At 47.4% G+C, this 27,914-nt stretch overlaps 3 protein-coding genes across 5 annotated transcripts in view; all 3 read right to left on the reverse strand.

Moving 5' to 3' along the window:
* The window catches only part of JMJD8 (jumonji domain containing 8), a gene marked incomplete at its 5' end in the record, with an annotated part of 13,535 nt that extends 11,473 nt beyond the window's left edge, over positions 1-2,062 (reverse strand). The window contains one exon of the mRNA XM_083372432.1: positions 1,945-2,062. Within this exon, the coding sequence (XP_083228558.1) occupies positions 1,945-2,062 (118 nt within the window). The remainder of the gene's footprint in view (positions 1-1,944) is intronic.
* A 200-nt stretch (positions 2,063-2,262) lies between these two features.
* KLHL10 (kelch like family member 10) lies at positions 2,263-12,512 on the reverse strand. 2 transcript variants are annotated; one of them, XM_083373037.1, is made up of 5 exons: positions 12,310-12,512; positions 8,691-9,180; positions 7,283-7,900; positions 4,597-4,746; positions 2,263-3,153 (listed from the first exon to the last, which is right to left on the reverse strand). In XM_083373037.1, exons 1-5 carry the CDS (start codon positions 12,495-12,497, stop codon positions 2,779-2,781), a joined length of 1,821 nt encoding a protein of 606 aa, XP_083229163.1. In that variant the 5' UTR covers positions 12,498-12,512; the 3' UTR covers positions 2,263-2,778. The 2 variants fall into 2 exon arrangements, with proteins under 2 accessions (XP_083229163.1, XP_083229164.1); XM_083373038.1 differs by lacking the exon at positions 12,310-12,512 and adding an exon at positions 10,882-11,755.
* Positions 12,513-14,003: 1,491 nt separating this feature from the next.
* On the reverse strand, positions 14,004-27,749 carry WDR24 (WD repeat domain 24). Of its 2 annotated transcripts, none has more exons than XM_083372992.1 (10): positions 27,615-27,749; positions 25,828-26,357; positions 24,118-24,295; positions 22,182-22,863; positions 20,859-20,974; positions 19,546-19,667; positions 18,300-18,404; positions 17,519-17,856; positions 15,297-15,481; positions 14,004-14,380 (listed from the first exon to the last, which is right to left on the reverse strand). In XM_083372992.1, exons 2-10 carry the CDS (start codon positions 26,306-26,308, stop codon positions 14,212-14,214), a joined length of 2,376 nt encoding a protein of 791 aa, XP_083229118.1. In that variant the 5' UTR covers positions 26,309-26,357; positions 27,615-27,749; the 3' UTR covers positions 14,004-14,211. The 2 variants fall into 2 exon arrangements, with proteins under 2 accessions (XP_083229118.1, XP_083229119.1); XM_083372993.1 differs by lacking the exon at positions 27,615-27,749 and adding an exon at positions 27,091-27,392.
* Between the last annotated feature and the right edge of the window lie 165 nt (positions 27,750-27,914).

Genomic DNA, 27,914 nt, shown 5'->3' on the forward strand with positions numbered 1-27,914 from the left:
GAAGAAGAAGAAGAAGAAGAAGAAGAAGAAGAAGAAGAAGAAGAAGAAGAGGAAGAGGAAGAGGAAGAGGAAGAAGAAGAAGAAGAAGAAGAAGAAGAAGAAGACTCGTTTGGGTTGGAAAAAGGAGACCTTCTCAACAACGGAGGGCTTGTGGGTTTCGTTTCGTTTCGTCGGTTGCGAGACGGTCCCGACGGCGAGCCCGTCCTTCCGCGCATTGAACCCCCCTTGAGGTTGAGGACATCTCGACACCCCAACGTTGGGGTGCCCCCCAACTCTGCGGGGGTTGAAGAAGCGGCCGGACAAGCCATCTGTCCGAAATAGCATAGGTTTCCTGCCAGAGCCGGTGAGCTGGACTAGATGACCTCCTTAGGTCCCTTCCGTTGCTCTTGCTATCTATCCAGCGCCCGCAAGCCGAAGGATTCTCCGCGGCTCGACCGCTGCGTGGTTTAGATCAGAACCAGAATCAGAAGAGAGCTGGAAGGGACCTTGGAGGTCTTCTAGTCCATCCCCCGCCCACCCACCCCGCGCTCAAGCAGGAGACCCTTATAGCAGGGGTCTTCAAACTTGGCCCTTTGATGACTTGTGGACTTCAACTCCCAGAATTCCTCAGCCAGCTTTGCTGGCTGAGGAATTCTGGGAGTTGAAGTCCACAAGTCATCAAAGGGCCAAGTTTGAAGACCCCTGCCCTATAGTATCATTGATCTTAAATTCGGATCGGATACCGGGATGGAAAGAGATCCAGAAGCCCCGCCCGATCCCTCGCTGCTTTTCCGCGGGGGGGCTTTGCAGCTCTCCCCACCCGCCAAGCCCCGCTCCCCTTTCGGCACCCCTCGTCTTTACCCCTCCGGCATCCATGCAAGACGTTGGATCCCCGAGACATCCAAAGTCCCTGGGGGGGAGCCAGCCCGTTCTTCTGCCGCCCCTTTGGATTCTGGGCTTTGTAGTCCAGGCGTTGCAAATGGGAAGCCCGAGTCAACTTTCCAGTTTTTTTATATATATATATATATATGTCTCTGGATGTTTTGCCATTTTCTCTCTTTAAATGGATTCTGGGTTGGGTTTTTATTTTTATTTTTATTGCCGCCAGTGCCGGTAGCCCAAGGGGAGGGGATGGACTACAACACCCGGCAGGCAGCGCGCGCGCAGCGTCGCAGGGAGCCGGGTGGCGCGAGTGTCTTTTCTTGCCATTGGCGTGGAAACTACGTTACCCACAAGGCGTCGCGGCTGAAACGGGGCGCCTTGGCTGCTTTGGGGGTTGGGGAGGGGTTTTTTTTTGCCTCTTCTGTGTCTTGACAAAGATGGGGGAAGGATTCCTGCCTTCGGAAGCGCGCCCCAAGATTGGGCAGGTCTGGCATTTTAGACGCGCATCAGGTTTAGTAGTTGCATATTCAGACGTTCAGCGGAGATTTAGCAATTGCCGCCTTCGGACCTGCGCTGGAGATTTAGCAATTCCTTATTCAGACATACACCAGAGATTAGGCAATTCCTGCATTTGGATCTGCATCAGAGATCTGCCGTGGCAGTTCCTTATTCAGACGTGCAGCAGAGGTTAGGCAATTCCTGCATTTGGATCTGCATCAGAGATCTGCCGTGGCAGTTCCTTATTCAGACGTACGCCAGAGGTTAGGCAATTCCTGCATTTGGATCTGCATCAGAGATCTGCCGTGGCAGTTCCTTATTCAGACGTGCAGCAGAGGTTAGGCAATTCCTGCATTTGGATCTGCATCAGAGATCTGCCGTGGCAGTTCCTTATTCAGACGTACACCAGAGGTTAGGCAATTCCTGCATTTGGATCTGCATCAGAGATCTGCCGTGGCAGTTCCTTATTCAGACGTGCAGCAGAGTTTTAGTATTTCACGCATTTAGATGCGTGGCCCTGCTTTGTCGTCCCATTGATGGGACCCATCGCTGCAGCTGGAAAACCAAAAATCGGGTCGCCCTTACCTGGGTCTGTGTTGCCCAATGCATGGATTAATTTAATCCAGCCAGGTTCTGCCTCCTGAGATTTAGGTGCAGGCAAGCCAAAGCTGACTGGCAATCCATTTTCCACTTTAACAGCCATAACCACCTGGGCTTTATGCGGACATACTGTACTTTGCCCAGCATTGCTCTGTTATCTGTCCATCTCTCCAGAACTTGCTTTGTATACGCTCCAGAACGTTTCCTTTCTTGCCTTTATTATTATTACAAATAAGGTGGTGAACATATCCAACATACTTTTTTCCCCACAACAACCCTGTGAGGTGGGTTGGGCAGAGAGAAGAGAGTGACTGGCCCAAAGTCACCCAGCCAGCTATCACAACTAAGCAGCACTAGAACTCACAGTCTCTTAATGATTGGCCCAAAGTCACCCAGTCAGCTTTCATGCAGGACTAGAACTCACCAACTCCTGCTAATTGGCACAAAGTCACCCAAGTGGTTTTCTTGCATAAGGCGGGACTAGAACTCACTGTCTCCTGGTGATTGGCCCAAAGTCACCCACGTGGCTTTCGTGTAAGGCAGGACTAGCACTCACAGTCTCCTGGTGATCAGCCCAAAGTTACCCAAGCACCTTTAATGCCTATGTGGGACTAGAACTCACAGTCTGCTGGTTTCTAACCCGGTACCTTAACCAGTAGACCAAACTGGCTCTCTAAATTATCCAACATTGAGAAACACCGCTTTCACACATCTAATAAGGACTAGCCTCTTGGTTTATCTAGGAAGGAAAAAAAGAGGCGATTTCACTTGTGCATCTAGTTCTTGCTTAGAGGGCTTTATTAGTCAAGGAGCAATTTTTCACACCGGGAGTGTGCTAGTGGAAGACGAATATTTGACCTCGTCTCTCTGGGAGGACCCCACGTAGTTGTCCCTCCTGGCAGCGTATTCCCCGACATTGGGCAGGCCTGGGACCACGCAGCAGCTCAGTGCACTGCGGTAGATGCTCATGTCATGGGCATCATACCACTCGTCTGTCTTCTCATCGTAACACTCAACGTTGAACGTGGTCGTGAAGCCATTGAAGCCACCCACCACAAACAGCAGGTCATCCACCACTTCGATGCCAAAATTGCTCCGAGGGTTGAACATGGTCGGGATGGTGCGCCAGGTGTTGGCAATGGGATTGTAGGCCTCGGCGCTCCGAAGGCGGTTGGCGCCATCAAAACCGCCGACCTGCAGAAAGCAAAAATAAAATAAAATAAAATAAAATAAAATGAAATAAAATAATAAAATAATAAAATAAAATAAAATAAATAAAATTAAAATAAAATAAAATAAAATAATAAAATAAAATAAAATAAAATAAAATAAAATAAAATAATAAAATAAAATAAAATAAAATAATAAAATAAAATAAAATAATTTAAAAAATCAGACCAAGCCTTTGCCCCCCCCCCCAACCCGGCCAATGACAGGTGGATGGAGAAAATCCAAAATTTCATAGCTGGTCCCTAGCCCTGTCTCCAAGGTGCTTTTTCAAAAGGCAACTGGATTTTGTTTTCTCCTAGAGGAAGATGTTTTGCTTCTTCGTTCCTGAATGGATGGTGAGGGGCAGGGATGGAAGGATTTATATTCCTTTGCAGTCATCGGGTCGTTAGTACTCTCTCTGAGAGCCATTGAGGCTACTTGGGGTTTGATCTGTGCCCTCAGGGTCACCTGAATCAGAGTGCAAATGGGTGTGGAAGCTTCTTGGGAGAGAGATGGTGTTCTTTAAACAGTTCCAAGAAGATTGCAATTAAAGATAGTCCTTGATTTACAAATGTTTGCTTGGTGACCGTTCAAAGTTACCACGGCGCTGAAAACAGTGACTGATAACTATTTTTCACACTTAAAGTCTGTTGCAGCATCCCATTTGCCGTGTGATCAAAATTCAGAATGCTTGGCAACTGGCATGTACATTAAGGACCCCCAGTGGTTAGAATGCAGTATTGCAGGCTAACTCTGCCCACTGCCAGGAGTTCGATCCTGACCGGCTCAAGGTGAACTCAGCCTTCCATCCTTCCGAGATCCGTAAAATGAGGACCCAGATTGTTGGGGGCAAGAGGCTGACTCTGTAAACCGCTTGGATGGGATTCAAATATGGGAACAACCGGTTCTCTGTGCGGATGCCGCTTCCGGAAGTCCATTCTGGGCCTGGGCAACAAAAGATTAGCTACCGGTTCTGCTGAACTGGTGCAAACTGGCTGAATCCCGCCACTGGCTGTAAAGCACTGTGAAGCGGTATATAAGTGTTATTGCTTTTGCTAATCAGTGGAACAGCTTGCCTCCAGATGTTGTGGGTGCTCCATCAGGAAGGTTTTTAAGAAGAGATTGGACAACAGTTTGTCTGAAATCATACGTAGCGTTTCCTGCTTGAGAAGTGGGTTGGACCGAAAGATCTCCAAGGTCCCTTCCAACTCTGTTAGTCTGAATCTCTCAAAACAAGCCTGACCACTCTGCAGGCCTCCAGATGTGGTGAAATGCATGAGCACCATCCAGGAGTTGTTTCCCAACGGCGCTTAGAAGGGACTGCAGAAAGGTGCCCTGGACCAAGCAAAGGGGCATGGTCCTCGCAACCATCATCAACCAGCTGCAGGCTCGCCTGCCGCTGCCAGCCTAAGACGACCCCAGCCTTACTGCATAGACGTGTTCTCCGTACGCAATCACGCCGATCCCGCTGCGCCTGCTTCGCATGGGGGCAATCAAACTCCACTGATCAACTTTGGCATCGTAGACTTCCGCCGTGAAGAGACACTCGTTCCCATTGAAACCACCGCAAATATAGACCTAGTATTGGCAAGAAAAAAGATAAAGGAGGAGGCAGGGAGTTAATTGTACGCATGCCGGCACTGAGAATGTTGGAAGGGTGTTATTCATATAGATCAGGGGTCCCCAACCCCAGGTCCATGGAGCACTACCGGTCCGCAGCATGCCAGCAACCGGTCCGCAGAAACAAGCAAAGCCCCATCCGCGGGATGCAGGCAGCACACAAAACCACACACTCTCCTATTCGTGGAAGAACCTTTTTCCACGGAACCGGTCCCTGATGCCCAAAAGATTGGGGATCTCTGCTTTACAAGCATGTCTATTGTAACCATTGGCTGCATTTGCCCTTAACACTAAGCTAGCAATTTAAGGATGCTTTAACACGCTGACATTGCCTAGTTCAGGGGTCCCCAACCCCTGGGCTGTGAACCAGTACCGGGCCGCAGCATGCCAGCAACCGGTCTGCACGAACAAGCAAAGCCCCACCTGCAGGATGCAGGCAGCACACAAAACCACGCACCCTCCGGTCCGCAAAAAAAAACTCTCTCCACCGAAGTGGTCCCTGGTGCTCAAAAGGTTGGGGACCTCTGATATGCATAATGACATTGAAAAGGTTTGAAGTCAATGTAAGGTTTAGAACCTGCAGAGAATTAGGGTTTATAATGCAGGTTATCTCTGTGCTGTTGGCTTGTTCTGCAACATGAACTTGGGCCCATCCTACAACATGGTTAACTCCGGGTATGTCCAATTTCTAATCTCTTAATTTATAGGAGCATCAATGCTTGTTTGAGTGCCTAACTCAAATCACAGTTTTCTTCCTTGTCCAGAGTAGAGGAAGGCTCTCTTAAGACAATGGAAAGTCTGTGATGCCTCGAATTCAGTTCCCAAAAAACATGCTTCAGACTTCCCAGGAGTATGAATTGACCTGTCTTCAGCTCGTTAAAGCAACTGCATCTTTTCCTGGGATAGCATAGCTGCTTTAAAGAGCTGCAAGCTGGAGTTTCATCTATTACCCTGACCTGAGAAACCCCAGATGGTTCAGGTGAGCTATTTGAATTTTACTTAGGGCATTCCTGGTTGTGAGAATGACATTCCACCTCATGTTCACCTGAATTTGATGTAAAAGAGAAATCAAACTTATTGTCAGCTTCTTAAGCACACCTTGGTCCATTTTTGATCCATTTTGTTTCTGCCTTTTCTTTCTCTCTTTCAAAATAAATTGGTAATGTTCGCCCTAATAGCAGCTTTTGGGAAATGTACAAGGATAAGAATTGGGGGGGGGGAAAGAAAGGTGATTTTTTTTTCTCAACCAGGAACCAGTGTTGATCTTTAAGTGGCACGCTCCAAAATCAAAAGGGGTGCATCCAAAAGGAACACCATGCAGTTGCCCTGGCTTTAAAGATGAATGAAGGTTAAGTGCAATTATAATTTGATTCTCCGGTACAGATAATCCTCGATTTACAACCCGTTTCTTTCGCAAGCATTCAAAGTTACAATGGGACTGACAAAAGAGCTTTTTACGGCAGGCCCTTGCACTTTGCAGCATCCCCACATTGTGGCCTTCCCAGAGTCACTTGATCAAAATTTAGACAACTGCCTTGTATTTACGATGGTTCAAGCACCCAGGGGCCAAGCCTTTGCCATTTTTGACCTTTCCACCTGATCTCCGACAAGCAATCAAAAAGAGAAAGCTGGATTCGCTTAACTAGAACGTGATTCATTTTACAATTGCAGTGATTCACTTACCAGCCACAGCCAAAACGAAAAAGCAGCAAAATCGCTTAACAACCACCTGGCTCAATGGTGGAAATTCTGCCCCACCCCCACCCCCGTAAATCGAAGACTTCCTGTATTAGAAAGAAACCGAGGGTGTGAATTGGTTTGATGCAAAAACTCTTACGTTTTTGTTGTCAGAGAGGGAAATAACAGGACAACAGAATGACAGAATTGGAAGGGACCTTGGAGGTCTTCCAGTCCAACCCCCTGCTCAGGTAGGAAACCTTATACCATTTCAGACAAATGGTTGTCCAGTCTCCTCTTAAAAACTTCCAGTGTTGGAGCAGTCACCACTTCTGTAGGCAGGTTGTTCCACTGGTTAATTACTCTAACTGTTAGGAAATTCTCTTTAGTTCTAAGTTGCTTCTCTCCTTGATTCGTTTCCATCCGTTGTTTCTTGTCCTGCCTTCAGGGGCTCTGGAGAAAAGCTTGACTCCCTCTTCCATGTGGCAACCCCTGAGATATTGGAACACTGCTTTCATGTCCCCCCTCGTCCTTCTCTTCATTAGACTCTAGACATTCCCAATTCCAGCAACCGTTCCTTATGTGTTTTAGCCTCCAGTCCCCTGATCACCTTTGTCGCTCTTCTCTGCACTCTTTCTAGAGACTCAACATCTTTTTTTACATTGTGGTGGCCAAAACCCGATGCCGTATTCTAACTGTGGTCTTATCAAAGGCGTGATAAAGTGGTATTAACCCTTCCCGTGAAAGATCCAACACACGAGCGCGCGTAGCCTCTGTCAACTGTATGCACTGCCGGAAAACCCGGCAGTATATTTACCTTTCCGTAGAGCGTTGTGGCACTCGCGTCACTCCTCTGCTCATGCATGGGGGCGATCAGGGTCCACTGGTTGGTTTCGGGCTCGTACCTCTCTGCCGTGTTGAGGCGCACGTAGCCGTCAAAGCCCCCCATGGCATAGATGAAGTTGTCAAGGACGGTGACGCTAACGTAGCAGCGCCTAGAGTGCATGGGGGCCACCTGGTGCCAGCTCTTTTTGATGGGCTCAAACCGCTTGACGCTGTTGAAATAGTCCACGCTGTCAAACCCGCCAATGATGTAGACGTAGCCCTTCAGGTAGGCAGCCCCGTGGTACGCCCGGGGACTCTCCTGCTGGCAAGTCACGTTCACCCAACGATCCGCCCGGGCGTCGTATGTCTCGATTGCGTTGGTTGGGCTCCCCCCGCTCCAGCCACCGATGGCAAATAGGATGGCGTAGGGGAGCCGGGGTCTCGTCAGTGGATTGGTGAAGTCAGAACTCGAAGGGCCATTCATGTTCAGATCGTACATGGCTTTGAGGGCATCGATCACGATGGGCTTGCACTCCTCGCTGTCCTTCACGTAATCGTGCATTTTGACATTGTTCATGAAGTATTCCGCGTGCATCAAGGCCAGGCGGACCTTCAAAGACAGGAGGAAGGTTGAGAACATTGCAGATTTTGGGCGGAGAAAGGAAGGTCAAGAAGACAACGGGGCGATGGAGATGCTCAATCATCCAGGAAAAGTTGTCTGGGAGGCGAGTCACGGCAACGGGAACGAATGGAAATAAGTCCAGTTGCCATGGCTCAACTTTCAAACTCAGCTTTACCTGGTTGGGATTCTTTAAGATTAAGAAACGTGGTGGCGCAGTGGTTAGAATGCAGTATTAAAATAAAATTAAATAACTCTGCCTACTGCCAACAGTTCAATTCTGACTGGCTGAAGGTTGACTCAGCCTTCCATCCTTCCGAGGTGGATAAAATGAGGACCCAAATTGTTGGGGCAAAAAGCTGCTTAGAGAGGGCTGTAAAGCACTGTGAAGCAAGCGGTATATACGTGTTATTGCTCTCTTCCTCAACAAATTGCAACACACTTTGACAAGGAAACCCCTGAGGGTTGGTGCAGGAGGATTGGTACATTCCCACAATTCTCTGTCTTATTAACTTGCTCAGATTAATGAAGCTGCTTGGACCAGCAGCAAAATGTCTCAAACTAACAAAAATAACTTTCCATGGCGGTTAATCTGAGCCCAGGTTGGTATGCAGCACCCTATTTCTGCCCAGCTGTGTAGACCTTGAAGCGGCGTCTCGAGGCGGCTTCTACTTTCGTTTTCCCCCAAGCCTCCCCTCTCATTCGTTCCCCCACCCCACAGTTCACGGCAGACTGTGACTGCATAATAGCCAGCATAAGGTGGCCGTTGACCAAGACTCACCTTCGGTAGTAGGACCGCCATGTGCTGTTTGCGGTTGGGGGGTTCGTGGGCGATCCACTTGAGAATGGCTTCAAAGACTGCATCTTCCTGCTTCACATTGAGTTCGTCCTTTTCAATAATGTCCTTAAACTCATTGACCGAGAGCTCCAGGAATTCAGTAGACGCTTTTACCATTTCCTCAAAGTTGTGCAGGATGAACATATAGGCGGCCTGACGTAGCTCTGGGCAGTAGTAATACTCGGTGAATTTGCAGATGCCGATGCAATTCTCCAGGCACAGCTGAGACTTCATAAAATCAGAGCAGGCCCTGACGATGCCCATCACGTTAAACTGGTCGGCAGCCACCAGGAGCCGCTCCACATTGTCCACCGTAATGGGCACTGTCCTTGTGTAGGCGTATTCAATAATGAGCTTCATCATATCTGGGGTAATACCAGGAATATTATATATCTTTTTTTCGGAGTTGTTCCAACTACTGGTAAAGAGAGCTCTGAAAGAGAAGTGCAAGAGTCACGGGGCTGGGCCTCAAAGGGGCAGTGTTGGCTTTTTTAATGCAGGGGTGTCCAAACTTGGTAACTTTTAAGATTTGTGGACTTCAACTCCCGGAATTCCTGGGGAATTCTGGGAGTTGGAAGTCCACAAATCTTAAAAGTTAGCAAGTTTGGAGACCCTCGGCTTAATGAAATGGTTCCAGTTTGCTTGCTTGCCTGCTGATTTGTTTATTTAAGATACTCTTTATTGTCACTTTTTTCTGCGAACACACTAAAAAGGTAAAGGTTCCCGCGCACATGCGTGCTAGTTGTTTCCGACTCTAGGGGCTGGTGCTCATCTCTGTTTCAAAGCCGAAGAGCCAGCGCTTGTCCAAGGACGTCTCTGTGGTCATGTGGCCGGCATGACTAGACGCCAAAGGTGCACAGAACGCTGTTACCTTCCCACCGTAGTGGTCCCTATTTTTCTACTTGCATTTTTACGTGCTTTCGAACTGCTAGGTTGGCAGAAGCTGGGACGAGTAACAGGCGCTCACTCTGTTACGTGGCACTCGGGATTCGACCTGCCAAACTGCCGACCTTCTGATCGACAAGCTCAACGTCCTAACCCACTGAGCCACCTTGCGAACACAATACATGCATTTTTTAAAAAAAGGAAATTCTGATGCCCTCTCAAAAGGAAATTATATAACTTTAAAAATAAATATAAAACCCTAAAAATAAACATATAACCATCTATTTATAACACAAGGCGGCGAACCTATCCAATACATTTTCCCCCTATTTTTCTCCCACAACCGGCACCCAGTGAATGAATGAGAGAATGTCTAGCCCAAAGTCAGCCAGCTGGCTTTCGTGGCTAAGGTGGAACTAGAATTCACCGTCTCCCACTTTCTACCCTGTTGACTTAACTAGCAGACTGGGTTTCAGACTGGTTAGTTTCTTTTCCTACTGTCTCTCTTATACCTTTGAGACAAATTTGAAAGCTATTTGTGGCCTGTTTTGTTTCTAAGGATGTGCAGGCTTCAAAAATGATTAACAAAATTCGCTTTAAATATTAAGTCTTTCTCTCTCTCCTATTTATTTGATTAAGGTGCTTGAGACGCAAAAATTTAACTTGGGCTCTTTCCTCGCTGTGTTAACATCCGTAGTAAAAGTTTTACTTGGTGCCATGCGTATTTATTTCATACTGTTTTAATCGTTTCTGTGTCTTATGCGCTGTCCAGAGACATTTGTTGGGGTGGCCAGCTCTAGAAACCAAATAAAGAAACAAACACAGAAAAAAAAATTTCCTTAATAAATCAACGAAGAGGTAGAACGTTTGTGATTCATCAGCTTAACTGGGTTCTCTTTATCCCGTTTTTGGAGTTAAGTGGCAAGCAGGTCAAATATTAGGTTGCATTTATAAGGAAGTATTGAACATTCAAAAAAGGGTTTGCAAACTTTTAAGCACCATAGATCATTTCTCAACTGGGGGTAGGTCTTTTCCTTCTGCTCTAATGCCTTAATCGCTATATCCCATTAAGTTATTTTTGGGGTGCCAGCATATTCTCTTCTAGAAGAGAGGGGTCAACCTGTTCTCCAAAGCACCGGAGGGGCAGGACCAGAAGCAACGGATGGAAACTAATCAAGGAGAGAAGCAACCTAGAACTAAGGAGGAATTTCTTGAAGAATTACAACAATTAATCAGTGGAACCTCTTGCCTCCAGAAGTTGTGGATGCTCCAACACTGAAGTTTTTTAAGAAGAGATTGGAGAACCATTTATCTCAAATGGTATAGGGTTCCCTGCTTGAGCAGGGGGTCGGACCAGAAAGCATTCAAGGTCCCTTCCAACTCTGATATTCTGTAGAGGGATGGAAGCAAACAAATTTCTGGCTAGATCTCACAATATCCTAAAATCATTTCTACGGGATCCATTTTTCCCCCCCAAAAAAGCAAGATAACTTAAGCAAAATTCAAACCCCGCCTGCCTTTTGTATATCAGCTTTCCCAAATTTGATGTTCTCCAGATGTTTTCTAATTGTAGTGTATAATCACATCTGGAGGTTGCCAATGTGGAGAAAACTGCTCTAGATTCTCACTTCTTGCTTTTTGTGATTCTATCTTGTGCATTATGGGGTTGTTGTTGTTTTTGCACAGCAGTTATTGAACATCCCTTGGGTCCACAAGCTGTACAGATGTTGAAGAGTTAAAAGTCTCCCTTCTTTATTTTGGAATGTCATTTAGACCGAGAAGGCAAATATCTTTTCTTAAAATGCTTTATCTGTGGGTTTTACTTTAAAGGCTGAGTTATTTCCAAGGAGGCTAAAGACTCTTCCCCACAGACACCCGTGGAGATTCTCCGTCTTCCAGGTCACGGTTGTCCCAAAGGTGCATTTTTCCCCAAAAACCCCACAGCTGGACTTTGTGTGTTTGTTTGTTTTTTTGAAAGCATTTCGCTTCTCATCCAAGAAGCTTAGAACTCAAGAAGCTTCTTGGATGAGAAGTGAAACATTTTCAAAGGAAAAGAAAGAAAGAGAGAAAGAAAGAAAGAAAGAAAGAAAGAAAGAAAGAAGAAAGAAAGAAAGAAAGAAAGAAAGAAAGAAAGAAGTAAGGAAGGAAAGAAGGAAGGAAGGAAGGAGGGTGGGAGGGAGGAAGGAAGAAAGGAAGAAAGAAAAAGAAAGAAAGAAAGAAAGAAAGAGGGAGGGAGGAAGGAAGGAAGAGAAAGAAAGAAAGAAAGAAAGAAAGAAAGAAGAGAAAGAAAGAAAAAAAGAAAGAAGGAAGGAGGGAGGGAGGGAGGAAGGAAGGAAGAGAAAGAAAGAAAGAAAGAAAGAAAGAAAGAAAGAAAGAAAGAAAGTAGGAAGGAGGGAAGGTAGCTAGGTCCAGTTGCCTTTTGGGGGGGGGGGGAAGCACCTTTTGGGATCTGCACAAAGATCCTCCCATTTTGAATTTCTCTCTCCTAGAATCAGGGCCAAAAAGGTCTGTTTATTTATTATTAAACTTATATGCCACCTGTCTGGCTAGAGGCCACTCCAGGTAGCTACAACCATCAGGCTGTCCAGATGAGAGAATCCATCATCCAATGCTTATGTGCCCTGATGTCTGCCTGGCTGGCTGCTTACATCCCTTTCAAGAGACGGGGAGCACTGACCGAAAATAAGAGCTGCAGCTACACAGAATGTTCTTATGAGCATTGAATTCACACCCGTTGACTTTGATGATGACGTCGCAGAGCTTCCCTTCCAGCCGAAGTTCGTTGAAGACCGTACAGGCCATCGCGCTCATCTTCCGCTCCATGTGGCGATAGGGGTACCCTGCCGAAGCAGAGGCATCATCCATTTTTTCAAAGTGGGGGAGGCACCGGGAAGAGCTGCCAGGCCTTCCACTTTAACCCTCCTCTTGGAAAAAAGGGTGTGATTGGTCCAGGGGTTCCGGAACCCCCTCCCCATAATGAGGCCCTTGACATGAACAGGTTCTAGAACACCAGCTGCCCTCAGAAGCTAGCAAGCTCATTGCCTTCACCAGAGGGAGAGGGTGGCATTGGACATCTAGATGGCTCCTCAGTGTCTACGGAGATTGTCAATCATCCAGGTCATGGTCGGAGGGGCCTGGAGGCTAAAACATGTAAGGAACGGTTGCAGGAAATGGGTATGTCTGGTTTAATGAAGAGAAGGGTGAGGGGTGACATGATAGCAGTGTTCCAATATCTCAGGGGCTGCCACAAAGAAGAGAGAGGCAAGCTCTTCTCCAAAGTGCCCAAAGGCAGGACAAGAAGCAACAGATGGAAACTAACCAAGGAGAGAAGCAACCCAGAACTAAGGAAAAATTTCCTGACAGTGAGAACAATTTACCAGTGGAACAACCTGCCTCCAGAAGCTGTGAATGCTCCAACGCTGGAAGTTTTTAAGAAGGGACTGGACAACCATTGGTCTGAAATGGTGACTTTGGAAAGAGTGCAGAGAAGAGCAACAAAGATGATCAGGGTCCTGGAGGCTAAATCATAGGACTAGATGCAGGTAGTCTAGTGGGGAAAAAAAAGGACCAGGGATGACATTTGTCTGAAACGGTACAGAGTCTCCTGCTAGAGCAAGGGGTTGGACTAGATGACCTCCAAGGTCCCTTCCAACTCTGTTATTCTGTTATTCCCAGAATTCCCCAGCTAGCATTGCTGGCTGGGAAGTTCAGGGAGTTGACATCCACACAGCTTAAAGTTTGCTGAAGCCGAGGAATGCTGGTGTCAACAAGAATAAGGCTATAATTCTATGCACTCGAGATTAAATTCTGTTAGAACAGATGGACGAATTTTTGAGACTGGTAAGAACACCGTACATAACCAAGTATTTTTTTTTTCCGTTTAAAAACTGTAGTCGCTTGCTAAGAAGAGAGGATCTCTAAAGTTACTCTCATCGGATCGAGTGTTCTTGTTTAGTTACTCTGCATGAAATCCTAGAACTATCTCAATAAAATATAAAACCTTCTCTTGTTCAGCCCCAACCATTACCTTCTCCAGCTGTGAGCTGGAAATTTAACTTTTGGCCCGGATCAGATTCTGGTGTCTCCTTTTTTGGAGGAGAGAATCCTGTTCTGTAGCTGGCCAGTTATTTAGCAACCTTTCTACAGAAAGTTTCCCAAATGCAAACGAAAAAGCGCTTAAGTTTCACTTTTGTTTAATTCGGTACAAAAAGAACTGCCTGAAAAGTTTCTGGAGTCATCCTGGCTAATAAAGCAGGTTTTGTACAGAACCACGGTTAACAACCAACGGCCTCCACATTAGAAGAAAAAGTCTCAGTGAAGTTTTGTAGCAGAATCTCCTGAGCGTGTGGCTGTGCTGGGTTTTCCCCCCCGCCCCCCCAGGAAGCAGAAAAATTACAGTCCATTTTGCAACAGCCAACCTGCTGTGGTTTCACGGCAGTTATCTAGGTTAGCAACCACAGTGACTGTCTCCCTCCCTTTCTCCCCCCCCACCCCCAAAGTGAGGTTCTCAGTTCTAGGCAGCGCCCAGGTTTTTTTTTTGAGGGGGGGCCCTCAACGGACATAAACATTCTTTTTAAGTTCAGGTGTATTCACAAACATGACCGCATCCTGTAGGGCAGTGGGAGCTGGTTTCCAGCCATTTCATGATATGCTGCAGATGACCACCGTGACTGCAGCCTTGGCACCACACAAAGAGGCCCTTGACCACATGGTGGCACACGGCACACATGCTGGCACACTGCCGGCACCTGGAAGAGACCACAAAGAGAGAAGCGGCTGAAGGACACGGCTAGGGTTGCAGGGGGAGAGCAGAGCCTCCAAGCCCCAGCGTGATTCCAGTCTTTCTTCAGTCATGAAGCTCAGCCTGTTATTTGACCCATTCTCTCTCTCTCTCTCTCTCTCCTTTTTCCTTCTTTCTTTCTCTCTCTCTCTGCCTCTAACTTTCTTTCTCTGACTGACTTTTTCTTTCTTTTTCTTTTTTCTCTGTTTCTCTCTGCCTTTCTTTCTCTCTTTCTTTCTCTGTCTCACTTTTTCTTTCTATCTGTCTCTTTCTTTTTTCTCTCTCTCTGCCTCTTTCCTTTCTTTCTCTGCTTTTTCTTTCTTTCCCCCCCCCCTCTCTCTGCCTTTCTTTCTGTCTCTGACTCTTTTTCTCTTTCTTTCTTTCTCTTTCTTTCTTTCTTTCTCTTCTCAGCCCTAGGCTATTTCACAAGCTTTGGAGAAGGAACAGGACAAATACAGGTAGTCCTCGACGTGTGAGCCCAACATTTCTGTTGTTAAGTGAGACATTTGCTAAGCGGGTTTTGCCCCATTGTATGACTTTTTTTGCCGCAGGGGTTAAGTGAATGATTGCAGTTGTTACATTAGTAACACGGTCGTTAAGTGAATCCGGCTTCCCCGCTGACTTTGCTTGTCGGAAGGTCGCAAAAAGGGGATCACGTGAATCCGGGACACTGCAACTGTCGTAAGTACATGCCAATTGCCAAGCGTCCGAAATCTGATCACGTGACCACAGGGAGATACTGCAACGGTCGTCAAGTGTGAGAAATGGTCACAAGTCGCTTTCTCCAGGGCTGTTGTAACTTTGAACGGTCACTAACCAAGCTGCCAGTCGAGGATTAGCTGTACCACATGCAGGCTGTGTGTTAGCAGCCGTGAGCTTCTCACCGGTCACAGATCCAGCCCTTGTTGCTCATGGGCCGCTTGCAGTTGCTGCAGTTGATGTGCAGGGTAGTGGAGGCCTGGTTGAGGCAGTGGATGGCCCTGCAGGTGCTCAGCTTGATCACTTCGTTGGAGATGTTCCACAGCTGGAACCGCTGCAGCAGGTCAATGTAGGACATGTACCAATGTTCCTGTGGAAACGGAAGACGATGATATTGGGGCATCCCGAACGTCAGAAGCCGTTGCATGCTTCTCCCAAGACTCGGAAGCATTTATGCAGGTAATCCTTGCTTAGCGTAACATTTGAAGTTATGACGGAACCACCCAAAGCTACTTACGACCCAGATCTGGAATTCCAACGGCTCTACCATCCCCACGGACACAGGGCTGCATTGCAGGCACTTGGCAACGCAGTTCACCTTTGCGGTCAGTTCCGCGGTCCTGTGACCACAATTTAGGACGCTAGATGACTGAGTGGGATGACCGACAATGCATTTTAGTGTTTTTTTTCCAACCCTTTCCTTGCAAAACAAGATCGCAGGAGTGCATTAACGGGCTTAATAACTGCAGCAAAAACAACAACAACGAAAATCGTAAAATTATTCCGGTCATGTGGCTGCCTTGACATACAACTGCATGACTTGACGACGGAAATTCCGGCCTGCGTTAAAATGAGAGAGTCGGGGGCTCTCCGTATTGACATGTTTGCTTTTTTGGCTCAAAAACATGGCTAAATTAAAATTGGAGGATCTCACTGGGATGTTCAACTGATGGGGTGGAAGGAAAAAGGAATGCAGCAGTTAGACATTTTCTCTGCACATGAAAATGGACTGACATGGGTTCCACCCTGGTTTTAGCTGAGCAGCAGTCAGCAAATGCAAAGTCACCAAGTGGCAACTATTTAGGTGCCATGGAAGGAGGGCAGAGGTGCCCAATGCAACAGGTTAAACAGCGGAAACCTTCCAAGATGGCGACCCTTTCACACAAGAGTTCGGCCATTTTCTAAAACCAGATGTTGGGAGAAGTTAAACGACGTGTGAGTCAAATGATCTCTTTTGCAGGAGTCGCTGAGCGACTGCTGCAGTCATTAAACGAACCATTGGTTCACTATGGCTGCAGTTTTGCCAAACCCCCCCCCCAAAGCCATTTTTTTGGCAAAACCACAGTAAAACACGTTTAGGTAATGAATGCGGCCCGATTGTTGAATGCCCAAACTTTAGACGTGTGACTGCAGAGGGGAGGACCGTGATCACCGGAAGTTTGGATCTGGGTCGTAAGGTTGAGTGTAACCACGAATGGTTACTAACAGGCCAGTTTGTAAGTCAAGGACTACTTGCATTCCTTTTCCTAAGTCTCTCTCTTGAGTAGGGCAAGTAAAGAGGCAGCCATGGTCAGGAAAAGCAGCAGCAGCGGGCAAGGTTTTTTCTCTAGCGCCCACTACTGGGACAAGAGACTTAGCTGGTGCTTAACTGATATCTGTGGATATAGGCAGGGCTTTTCAACCAGTGGTACAGGTACCACCTGTGGTACATTGGCACCTGGCAGGTGGTACGCGACCATCCTAGAAAAGTGGTAGCTGGGGAGGGGAATGAGCTGAACCAGTGGCAGCACTGCACAAGCCTGAGCGAGAGACGGCTGGAGCTGCAAGGCTGTCAGGGCTCAGCGGAAGCGCCAGGATCAGCACCAGGCTCCAGCTGGAGCTCGGCGCTGATCCTGGCGCTTCTGAGCCCAGAAGAAGCGCCGATCAGCTGGAATGTTTCAGCATCTCCAGGGTCTTGTGGTTTACATTCAGATGCTTGGCAACTGATTCATATTTATGACGGTCACAGTGTCCCAGGGTTGTGTGAAGTGACCAAAACCTGCTGCAACCACCCAGCAGACGAATAAAAACCAAACACCTCCCACCCCACCCCCTCTGCCAATCCTCAACAGAAATGCTCACAACAATGAAAACCTCGGACAGGAGGAAGAGCGCCGCCGGGCGGGCAGGCAGGTGTCTTGCTCGGCTGTGGCTTGGGGGGCACTTTTTTCAGTGCCATTGTAACTTTGAACAGTCACTAAGCGAACTGTTGTAAGTCGAGGACTACCTGTACTTCATCACTTTTTCCCTTTTTTTTTGGCCATCAAGTTTTTGACACCTTGCTAGGCGACTAGTGGTACTCGGACGTTGCCATATCCTAAAAGTGGTACAATGGGTGAGAAGGTTGAAAAACATTGGATATAGGTACCTGTGTCTGGTCATCAATCCCCTTCTTGATGCGATCCCCCAGCACAATCAGGATCGACACGGCCATCTGGACATCTCCCTGCTCGGCATAGAAGAGCAGCATGTCACGGACAATGGGGTTGAAGAAATCGGCCGGCAGGCGGTTCTCGTATAGGGAGTGTGAAATGGAAATGAGAGAGAACGATTCCACAGGAGTGAGAGAAACGGTCTCCGCCTCGTTGCCACTGACATGGGGCGAGTCGGCTTTGTCCTGCAGGTGGTCCAGTGCAGAGGGGTTGTCTACAATCTCATGGCGCAAAGGGAAGCCTTCCTGGGGAAGGATGTACTCTTGTTCTTCGGCTGCAGGAAAGACACGGAACCATGAAGGAGAAAGAAAGCAGACTCAAACCACTCCAATTTTCCCCCCCTATATAAAATTATATTATATAGCTCATAAAACTAATTGGTTTCACACTGTCATCTTTTGTTTGCCTCCTAATCGCTCTGCCCTTTGGAGTGCTCAACGAGCACTGGATAATGAAAAAGGAATGTTTTTATTTACGTTCAATGGAGAGAAAGGGATTACAAGAGAGTAAGCAGGCACACAACAGTGAATACACATCCAAAGCAATGCATGGACACCCAACAGCCACGAGCATGCTTTGATAAACCCGCCTTGTATCCCCCACGGTGTGCCTGCTTACTCTCCTACAATCCCTTCTTCTCCAATCTCTCTGCTCTGCAAAGAGAGAAAAAGAAAAGAAAAACAACAGGTTAGGCATTAAAGTAGGACAGGCACTCACTGTGAGGATTCTCATGGTCCATCATGTACAGATCATCTTCATCAGCTTCCACATCACCCAGGAGATAATCGGCAGGAACGTCACTTCCTTCTGTCTCTTCGTTCTCTAGACATCCAGAAAAAAAAATGCTTACAAGTAGAGACATAGAGTTGGATGGGGCTGTTTTGGCCACAGAATTCAGCTTCCTGTTCGGTGCAGGAGTTCAGATTAAAGTACCTCTGATCAGTGGCAGTCTAGTGCCCGTCTAGACTCCACTTGAACAAAAACAATTGAGAGAAGTTCATTCCTTCCGCCAAGATTGGCTGTCGAGCCACTTGGCTACTTAGAAGTTTGATCAGAATCTGCCTTCACCTAGCATGGATCCATTGTTCCACGTCCTAGATACTAAAAGGAGACTGTAGCTTCTTTTAGGAAACCCCTCTTTGGGTATTGAATGAATGGTGTCATACAGGTAGTCCTCGACTTATAACCATTTGTTTAATGACCGTTTGAAGTTACAGTTGCACTGAAAAAGTGTAACTGGTTCTTGCACGCATAACCATCGCAGCATCTCCATGTCAGGTGACCAGGATTCAGGTGCTTGGCCGCCAGCATGTATTTACAATGGCTGCAGCATCCTGGGGGTCACTTGACCGCCATTGGCGACCTTCCCAGCCAGCTTCCAACAAGGAAAGTCAATGGGGAAAGCTGGATCCATGATTTTTTTTATTTTAATCCCATTTATATCCCGCCCTTCTCCGAAGACTCAGGACGGCTTACAATCTAAAGCACAAATCAATGTGCTTAGCAATAGCCTTCATTCTATGTATATGCCTGCTTATTAGGGCTTTCGCCCCCCCCCCCCCAGCGGCATTTTTACAAAGTCAGCTTGTGGCCCCCAACAATCTGGGTCCTCATTTTACCTACCTGGGAAGGATGGAAGGCTGAGTCAACCTTGAGCCTGGTGGGAGTTGAACCTGCACTAATTGCAGGCAGCTGGTGTTACCTAAGGAGGCATTAGCCCACTGCTCCACCAAGGCTCCATTCACTTAATAAATGCAGTGGTTCACTCAACAAGCAGGGCGAAAAGATAATAAAAGGCTGACTTAGGCTGACTTAGCAACTGCCTTGCTTGGCAACAGAAATTCTGGGTCCCAGCTGTATTTTTGCTTCTTCTGTATTTTGCTTCTTCGGCCCTCTTTTGCCTGGACTGAATATACCCAGTTCCCTTGTACGGCTGTCCACCCCCGCTTCTAGGTCTGCTCACCATCGTTGTTGATCAGAGTTGAGGATGAATCCATGAGAATAGCTTCGGGACGGTTCTCCACCTTGCTCCTCTCCAGCCGTGACTCAGTGCCTATTCCGGAGGGAATATCTTTCAAGTTAAAGCTGGGAGAAAAGCAGAAAAGGCTGAGGAGGAGTCCATCGTAAAAATTTCCTTCCCGTACCCCCCTTCCTCTTTATGTCTGCAATGCTTGCAATTTTGGCTAAGTGCGATGGTTCTTAATTCTGAGCTTGTCACCAGCTCAGCTATCTCTTATCTATTTAACATAATTCCTTCTTTTTCTTTGTTCCTGTCTTGCTTTGTTATCTCTACCGTGTTTCGTTTGCTTTCTGTCGTTTTCTAGTTTTAATGTTTTAACAAATTTGTCAACGGCGGGACGCGGTGGCTCAGTGGGTTAGGACGCTGAGCTTGTCGATCAGAAGGTCGGCAGTTTGGCGGGTCGAATCCCGAGTGCCGTGTAGCAGTGTGAGCGCCTGTTACTCTTCCCAGCTTCTGCCAACCTAGCAGTTCGAAAGCACGTAAAAAATGCAAGTAGAAAAATAGGGACCACTATGGTGGGAAGGTAACAGCGTTCCGTGCGCCTTTGGCGTCTAGTCATGCCGGCCACATGACCATGGAGACGTCCTCGGACAAGCGCTGGCTCTTCGGCTTTGAAACGGAGATGAGCACCGGCCCCTAGAGTTGGAAACGACTAGCACGCATGTGCGGGGGAACCTTTACCTTTACCTTTTTAAACTGCCCAGAGTTGCTGGGCAGCTTAGAAATCTCATGTAATCATGGCAACAGGTCCTTGGAAAGGATTCAATAGGCAAATATAAAATACCAAAAATCCAGTCTACCATCTGGCTGAGTGTGCGATGAACCAAAACAATGATATTAGGTGGCTACCGATCTTATATACATGACTCTGGGTAGCCAACAAAAGAAAACAACAGCAAAAACAACCCAAATTAAAAATAATAGGGCAGCCAAGAATGCTCGTATTCCATATTTAATATAACCATGACCAAGAACCAGGCTTACCCACACTATATCATCATTACAAACACATACAGACTAATCAGCAATATCTCTGAATTTGTAATATTTCCTGTTGGCATTTGACAAAACCTCCAAGGATTGGCTGTTCCAGAGTCTTTAGGCAATGTTTCTCAACCTTGACACCTTTAAGATGGGTGGACTTAGGCTCCCAGATTCCTAATCTAAATGGGGGCTACAGGGCCTCACCTGGATTTGCCCCAAGTCACCCTTGAGAGCACTTGTTCTGCAATGCAACCCCCTCCCCTTCTCTTTACCTATTCATGAGTGGAAGGCTAGAACTACTTTTCCCCAGGCTGTGGTTGAGGTTCGTGGCAGGGACGATGTTAGGGCTTGAATAAATAATCCGGAGCATTGTCCATGTCTGAGCAACCTGGAGAAAAAGAACAGAAAAGGCTAAGAAACTACCGGCTAGGTCTGTCATTTGAAGGACTGTAAACCAACCCTCTAGTAGACTGTCTCTCAACCTTAGCCACTTTTAAGAGGTGTGGATTTTAATTCCCATGCTGGCTAGGGAATTCTGGGAGTTGAAGTCCAGCTGTTGGACTGGAATGTAGACTAGACTGGACTAGAATTCTTTATTGGCCATCTGTGATTGGACACACAAGAAATTTATCTCCGGTGCATAAGCTCTCAGTGTACAACAATGTGACACGTCACAGATCATAAAGCATATTTACAATCATTAATCATAAGGTACAAACAAGAAGTGATAAATCGCAAAGTACCAACAGGAGAAGATAGTAGGAAACATGAGAAGATGAGAAATGAGAAGATGAGAAAGAAGAGAAGGATAATAACAATGTAGCCCTACTTAGTCCTAAACATACCACAATATCTTTTTTTTTTAATCCCATTTATATCCCGCCCTTCTCCGAAGACTCAGGGCGGCTTACAAGCTTAGCAGTAGCCTTCATTCTATGTATTTATTTATTTATTTATTTGATTTGTATACCGCCCTTCTCCCCAAGGACTCAGGGCGGTGAACAGTGACATAAATATCAAAAATGTACAAATACAGAATATTTGTATAAGTATATGCCTGCTTATTAGGGCTTTCACACACATCCCAAGCGGCATTATTACAAAGTCAGCTTAATTGCCCCCAACAATCTGGGTCCTCATTTTACCTACCTCGGAAGGATGGAAGGCTGAGTCAACCTTGAGCCTCGTGGGATGCGAACCTGCACTAATTGCAGGCAGCTGGTGTTACTTAAGGAGGCATTAGCCCACTGCTCCACCAAGGCCCTTTAGGACTAAGAAAGTGCTGTGGGAATTAGATGTTCAGCAGAGTGACGGCACAGGGGAAAAAAACTATCTTTGTGTCTAGCTGTTTGGGCGAGCAATGCCCTATAGCGGCATCCTGAGAGGAGAAGCTGAAACAGTTTATGTCCGGGATGTGAGGGCTCCGTAGATATTTCCACAGCCCTCTTTCTTGCTCGTGCAGGATACGGGTCCTCAATGGAAGGCAGGCTGGTTGCGACGGTTTCTTCTGCAGTCCTAACTATCCGTTGAAGGAACACTGCCCTAAGGGAGGAAGCCCTGAGCTGGAACAGCCATATTAAGGGGTGGAACTTTACCTGGTTGCGCTTAAGCTCTTTGGCTACTTTGGCGTTGTGGTCACACAGCTCTGCCAGCGGTCGCCCGCTCAGGAGGTACTGCTTGGCACTTCGCACGAACCATTCCATGCTGCTGGCATCGCACCCGGCGTCTGCCTCAAAGACGCTGAGGGCGCTGGAGGAGGAGATGAACTCAAACTGCTCCGCCGGGTCCAGCTTCCGCTTGAAGAAGATAGGATGGCGGCGGTCCCCAAGGTAGGGCTTCCGGTTCGAGTCGGAGGCAACAAGGCTCTCCTTGGCCGCAAAAGCCAGGTCCCCAAAGAGGCTGTAGCAGAGACCCTCCGGGTTCGCCCGTTCGATCGGCTGGCTGGCGTCCTTGAAGATGTGCTGGTAAAGAGTGCTGTCCTTGGATCCCGAGAGGAGGAAGTAAGGGTCGTGCAGGTGACGCCAGACGATCCCGGTGGTGACGTCTTTGTGCTCCTCAAACATGGCAGAGGGGATAAACGGGCGCCGGATGTCCCAGACGTAGATGTTGTGGTCCACCATCATGGAGCAAGTGGCAATGTGGTGTTTGCACTCGGGCCTCCACTTGACCCGGGCGACAGAGGCAATCGTTTGCACGCAGTAGATCTCTTTGGCCCGGTTGGTGCTCATGTCCCAGACTTTCACCATCTTATCTCGGCCGCCTGTGGCCAACCAGCCTCTAACGAAAGAAAAAGGCAAAGGTATCCCAGAGGGGCTTCTTTCGCTGGGCAAACTGGACTCCCTTGTTTTTCGTTGAAGACGTTGCTCTTCTCATCCAAGAAGCTGAAGAAGCTTCTTGGATGAGGAGCGAAACGTCTTCAGAGAAAAACAAGAAAGTCCAGTTTGCCTTGTAAAAAAAGCAACTTCGGGACAGCTGTGACCTGGATGACTGAGAATCTCCACAGATGTGAAAACACAAAGAGTTTAGGAGACTAATAAATAAAGTTCAGCCACAATCTCTTAAGTTGCTGCAGCAGGACTGGAGAACTAACAGTCTTCTAGGTCAGGGGTCCTCAACCCCCAGTCTATAGACCGGCACCGGTCCGCGGCATGCCAGAAAACAGGCTGAAGCCCCATCTGTGGGATGCACGCAGCATGTGAAACCACACCCCTTCCTGTTTCCACAGATCCGGTCCCTGGTGCCCAAAAGGTTGGGGGGGGCACTGTTCTAGATGCTATAGTTAGTCTTTGACTTATGACCAGAACTGAGCTGGGAATTACGATCATAAGTCATTACGGTCATAAGTCAAAGCATCATGTGACTAGTCCCATTTTTTCTCTCTTTTTTATGGCAATTATTAGGGTAATCAATTTTCATCACTGAGTGGGGGGTGGCAGTGGCTGAAAATCAGAAGTAAACAGTGGGAACATAGCAACCACATTGCAAATTGTGGTCATGTGTCCGCAGGACACTGCAAATGGCTGTAGAGGTGAGCCGGTTGCCAAGCACCCAAGATGCAATCTTGAAACAGGATTTGCTTAATATCTGTGTGGTTGGCTTAACAAAAACGGTGATTTGCTTAACAACCACCTTAAAAATGGTAAAAATCTAGCTGAACCAGCAAGAACTTATGATAGAAATGCTAGTCCCAATAATGGTTGTAAGGTCTGAAGGGGCAAAATGATGCTTAAAATATGAAGAGCAACGTACACTTCCAAACAAAATGCTTTGCAGAGAAGTTGCATGAAGCGAGGGGAACTGAACAAGCTGCTGAAAGCAGAATCCCAGATTGTTCTGTCAGAAGATGCTCTGTCACCTGTCTGAGATGGTGTAGGTCCTCCTGCTTGAGCAGGGGGCTGGACTAGAAGACCTCCAAGGTCCCTTCCAGCTCTATTCTAATTCTAAGGTGCTACAAAGCAAGGCAGGCAGAGAAAAGCATCTGAGACAGAAAAGACACCCCCCCCATCCACACACATACATAGGTGTTCATACCTGTCCTCTGGATGCCAATCACAACAGAATACAGGTCCGTTGTGGGCTGTGAACATCCTCTCGTAGCGATCCGGCCGGCGAATATCCCACAGTTGAACGTTGCCATTTTCAAAGGTGGCAGCAAAGGTGAAGTAGTCACGGATACTAAACTGGACGTCACGCACGCTTTCCGACTGACCTGAAGGAGGTAGAAACCACATCCGGTTCATCTTCTGCCTCAGGGCTCTCCAAATGTGGCAACTTTAAGACTTGTGGACTTCAACTCCCAGAATTCCTCAGCCAGCCATGCATGCATGCATGCCACAAGTCTTAAAAGTTGCCAAGCTTGGAGAGCCTTGTTCTACCTGGTAAATCATCCAGGCAACGTTTCCCCTCCAAAAACAGGTTCGGTCCCAAACTTGGTGCTCCTTCAAATGTATTAGGCTCCAGTGCCTATAACCTCCTAGCCCAGGGGTTGTCAACCTTAAGCACTTAAAGAGCCACTTGGACCCATTTCCCAGAGGAAAAAAAAACACGGGGAGCCGCAAAACCCGTGTGCGTGCGTGCACACACGTACGCAAGATGGAGCACTTAATTGAAAAGTTTAATTAAAAAGAAATAGAGGCTGCTGTGCATGAGTTCTCTCTCTCTCTCTCTCTCCCTCTTTCTCCCTCCCTCTCTCTGATCTTCTGCTCACCTGGCTTCACGCTGTTCTCGGACAAGCTGACTCACATCCTCATTGGGTTTGCTCTCCTGCCCTGCTTTCTGCTGCTTCCTGCGGAGACGCAGCAAAGGCAGGAGCCCCACCCAATAAGCTTGTCAGCTTCTCTGAGAACAGCGTGAGGCCACCCTGTTTTACACACACACACACACACACACACACACACACAGAGAGAGAGAGAGAGAGAGAGAGAGAGAGAGAGAGAGAGAGAGAGAGAGAGAGAAGGGAAGCACAAGTGCCTCTCTCTGTCTCTGTCTCTGCAAATGGCAGAGGAGGACTGTGAGCCGCAGAAGGCTGAAAGAGCTGCATGTGGCTCCAGAGGCGCGGGTTGCCGACCCATGACCTAGCCAGCCTGGGTGCTGGGGATTATGGGAAGTGAAGCCTCCTCATGACAAGGTCAGATTCCCCCATTTTCAAAGGGACTTTTTGTGCAAAACGAAACGGTGAAATGATGCTATATAATCAGTAATGCTAATAAAGGATTTAAAGAATGAACGTTATGATGTAACCTTAGAGAAAGGGTTTAATGTACGTTTCACTTGCACCTGCTATAAAAACAGTCGGAAGAACACAGAATCATAGGGGGGCTGCAAGGGATCTTGGAGGTCTTCTAGTCCAACCCGCTGCTCAAGGCAGGAGTCCTGATACCAAATGGTGGTCCAGTCTATTTGAAAAACTCCAGTGATGGAATACCCACAACTTCTGAAGGTAAGCCATTGATTAATTTTTCTGCCAGGAAATTCCTCCTTACTTCTAGGTTGGATCTCTCATTAACAAGCTTCCACCCATGACTTTTTGTCCTGCCCTCTGGTGCTTTGGAGAATAAGTCGATTCCCTCTTCTCTGTGACACCCCCTCGAATATTCAGATGAGGACTCTGCAACTTCTATACCACTTGAACCTCAAGAATTTGCTTTTTAGAACATTTCTGTCCTCAGTAGCGTAAGATAATTCCATCCCATCCTATTCTACTCATGAAGAAGTCAGCAACTCCCAAACATGGATCCTTACCTGAGAAAGTGCTGACCGAATCCTTCTTCCGTAGGTCAAAGCACTTCATATAGCCATCCTGAGACCCGCTAAGGAGCATATGGACCTCCGTTGGGTGAAAGCACACCTTGTTCACTGTTCGCTTGTGCTCCATGAAAAGCTGGTCCTGTTTGTTCCGAGAGGGCTTGCCAAGGTTCCACGTCACCACCACCCCGTTCGTGGCCGCCGTGGCCAGCAAATTCTCATCCATCTGGTGCCACACCACGTCGGCACAGCTGAAGTTCAGAGACGGTTTGCGGCCAACACGCAAATTCAGTTTTTCCACAAACTGGTCTTCCTCGATGGAGTAGATCTTGAAGATGTTGCGGCCGGCCACAACCACTTGAGCAGCGTCACGGCACACGCTGATGGCATTAGAAGGGGCATCCAGGTGGCAGCACATGGTCCGTCCAGTGATCGTGTTGCCACCAAGAGCGGTGGTCACTCTGGCCATTTTCTCCATGGCGCCTACAAATCCAAAGGTTTGTCCAAAGCAGCAGCAACAGCAACAACTGTAACGTGAAGAAACATTGCAATATTAAAAGCAATCTGCGACAAACTGCAAAGTCAACCTTTCATACAAGTAGATCTTTGATATACGACAGTCGAGGCCCAGATTTCTGTTGCTAAGCAAGGCAGTTTTTAAGTGAGTTTCGCCCAAATTTTTGACCTCGTTTAGCCACAGTTGGCTAAAGGTGGTCCTTAAGCAAATCTGGCTTCCGTCATTGACTTTGCTTGTCAGAAGCCGGCTAGGAAGGTTGCAAATGGGGATCACATGACCCAGAGATAGATTGCAACTATCATAAATACCTGTCAGTTGTCAAGCACCCAAATGTTAATCATGTGAGGATGGGGGTGCTGCAATGGTCGTTAAGGGTGAAAAACGGTCATCACTTTTTTCAGTGCCATTGTTGATTTTGAACAGTTGCTAAACAAATGGTTGTTAACTCAAGGACTACCTGTATGCACTTCTACTCAACTACAGAAAGGAATGGGAAAATCGCTCAAACACCAATTGTCTTAAAAAACAAAGTAAATGAAAGCAAGAATTAGAGCAGAAAATTGCTATTTTGCCACAATCTATCTGCACAGAATTCTTTTTTTAAAAAAAAAACTACTTCTGTGTGTTCTTTATAATGAAAAACAGTGAACATCTGGGCTGCCAATAGTCTAGTTCATCTGGTATTTTATATATTTATTAGATTTTGATCCCTTTATTACTTTATAATAAGGCAGAGAACATACTTAATCTTCCTCCTCCTGTTTTCCTCACAATAAGCCTGTGAAGTGGGTTGGGCTGAGGAGAGAGAACGACATACAAACACGTTTGTCTCGTCTAAAAGGAAAATAAAAATAAAAAAAAATGCTGCTGGTGGTTAAATTGCACGTGTGCAAATTTGGGCGCTTATCTTACACACCCGTGTGCCCGCCTCAAAAGAAAATGACATCAAAGATTGCGGCTGACTAAAAGGCAAGGGGGCAAATACGGGCGATTTTGACCTGCAAATCCATGGATCTGTCCAAAATCGAAAATAAATACAAAAATTAAAGCTGGTTGCTATGACTCCATGCTTATGCGCATGCGTCAGCATTCTTTCCCCTACCAAAGACACGTGAGGGGTCGGTCTAGCAAACAAGACCTCGACGGGGTTTCCGAGGGCGGGACGGAGGGGGTTGGGAAGGAGTACTTCCGGCCCCGGCTTTCGAGGCGGGAACCTCCACTCAGCGCCAGCCACGCTCTCTTAGAGGCGGCATTTTCTCTTCCTCACCTCAGGCGACGGCCTCCACTGGTCTTCCGCACCGGAGCAGGGCCGCAGCCCCCAGACTACCTCGCCACGGGGCAGCCGCACCCGGCCGGCCCAACTCGGGCTAAGGCTCGCCCGCCATCTTGGATTACCCGTCAGGCCTCTCGGCGCTTAAGAAGCCGGAGGCCTTCTTTCCCGGCCGCTTCCCCTCCTCCTCCTGCTCCCCCTCCCCTTTGGAAACGTGACGTAGTCTGCGGGAGTTTGTAGAACAGGGTGGATCATACCATTGCAGAACCCGACGCGGGGGAGGGGGGGACGGCGGCA

The sequence above is a fragment of the Vipera ursinii genome, assembly GCF_947247035.1.
Source record: "Vipera ursinii genome assembly, chromosome: 13".
Taxonomy (NCBI): domain Eukaryota; kingdom Metazoa; phylum Chordata; class Lepidosauria; order Squamata; family Viperidae; genus Vipera; species Vipera ursinii.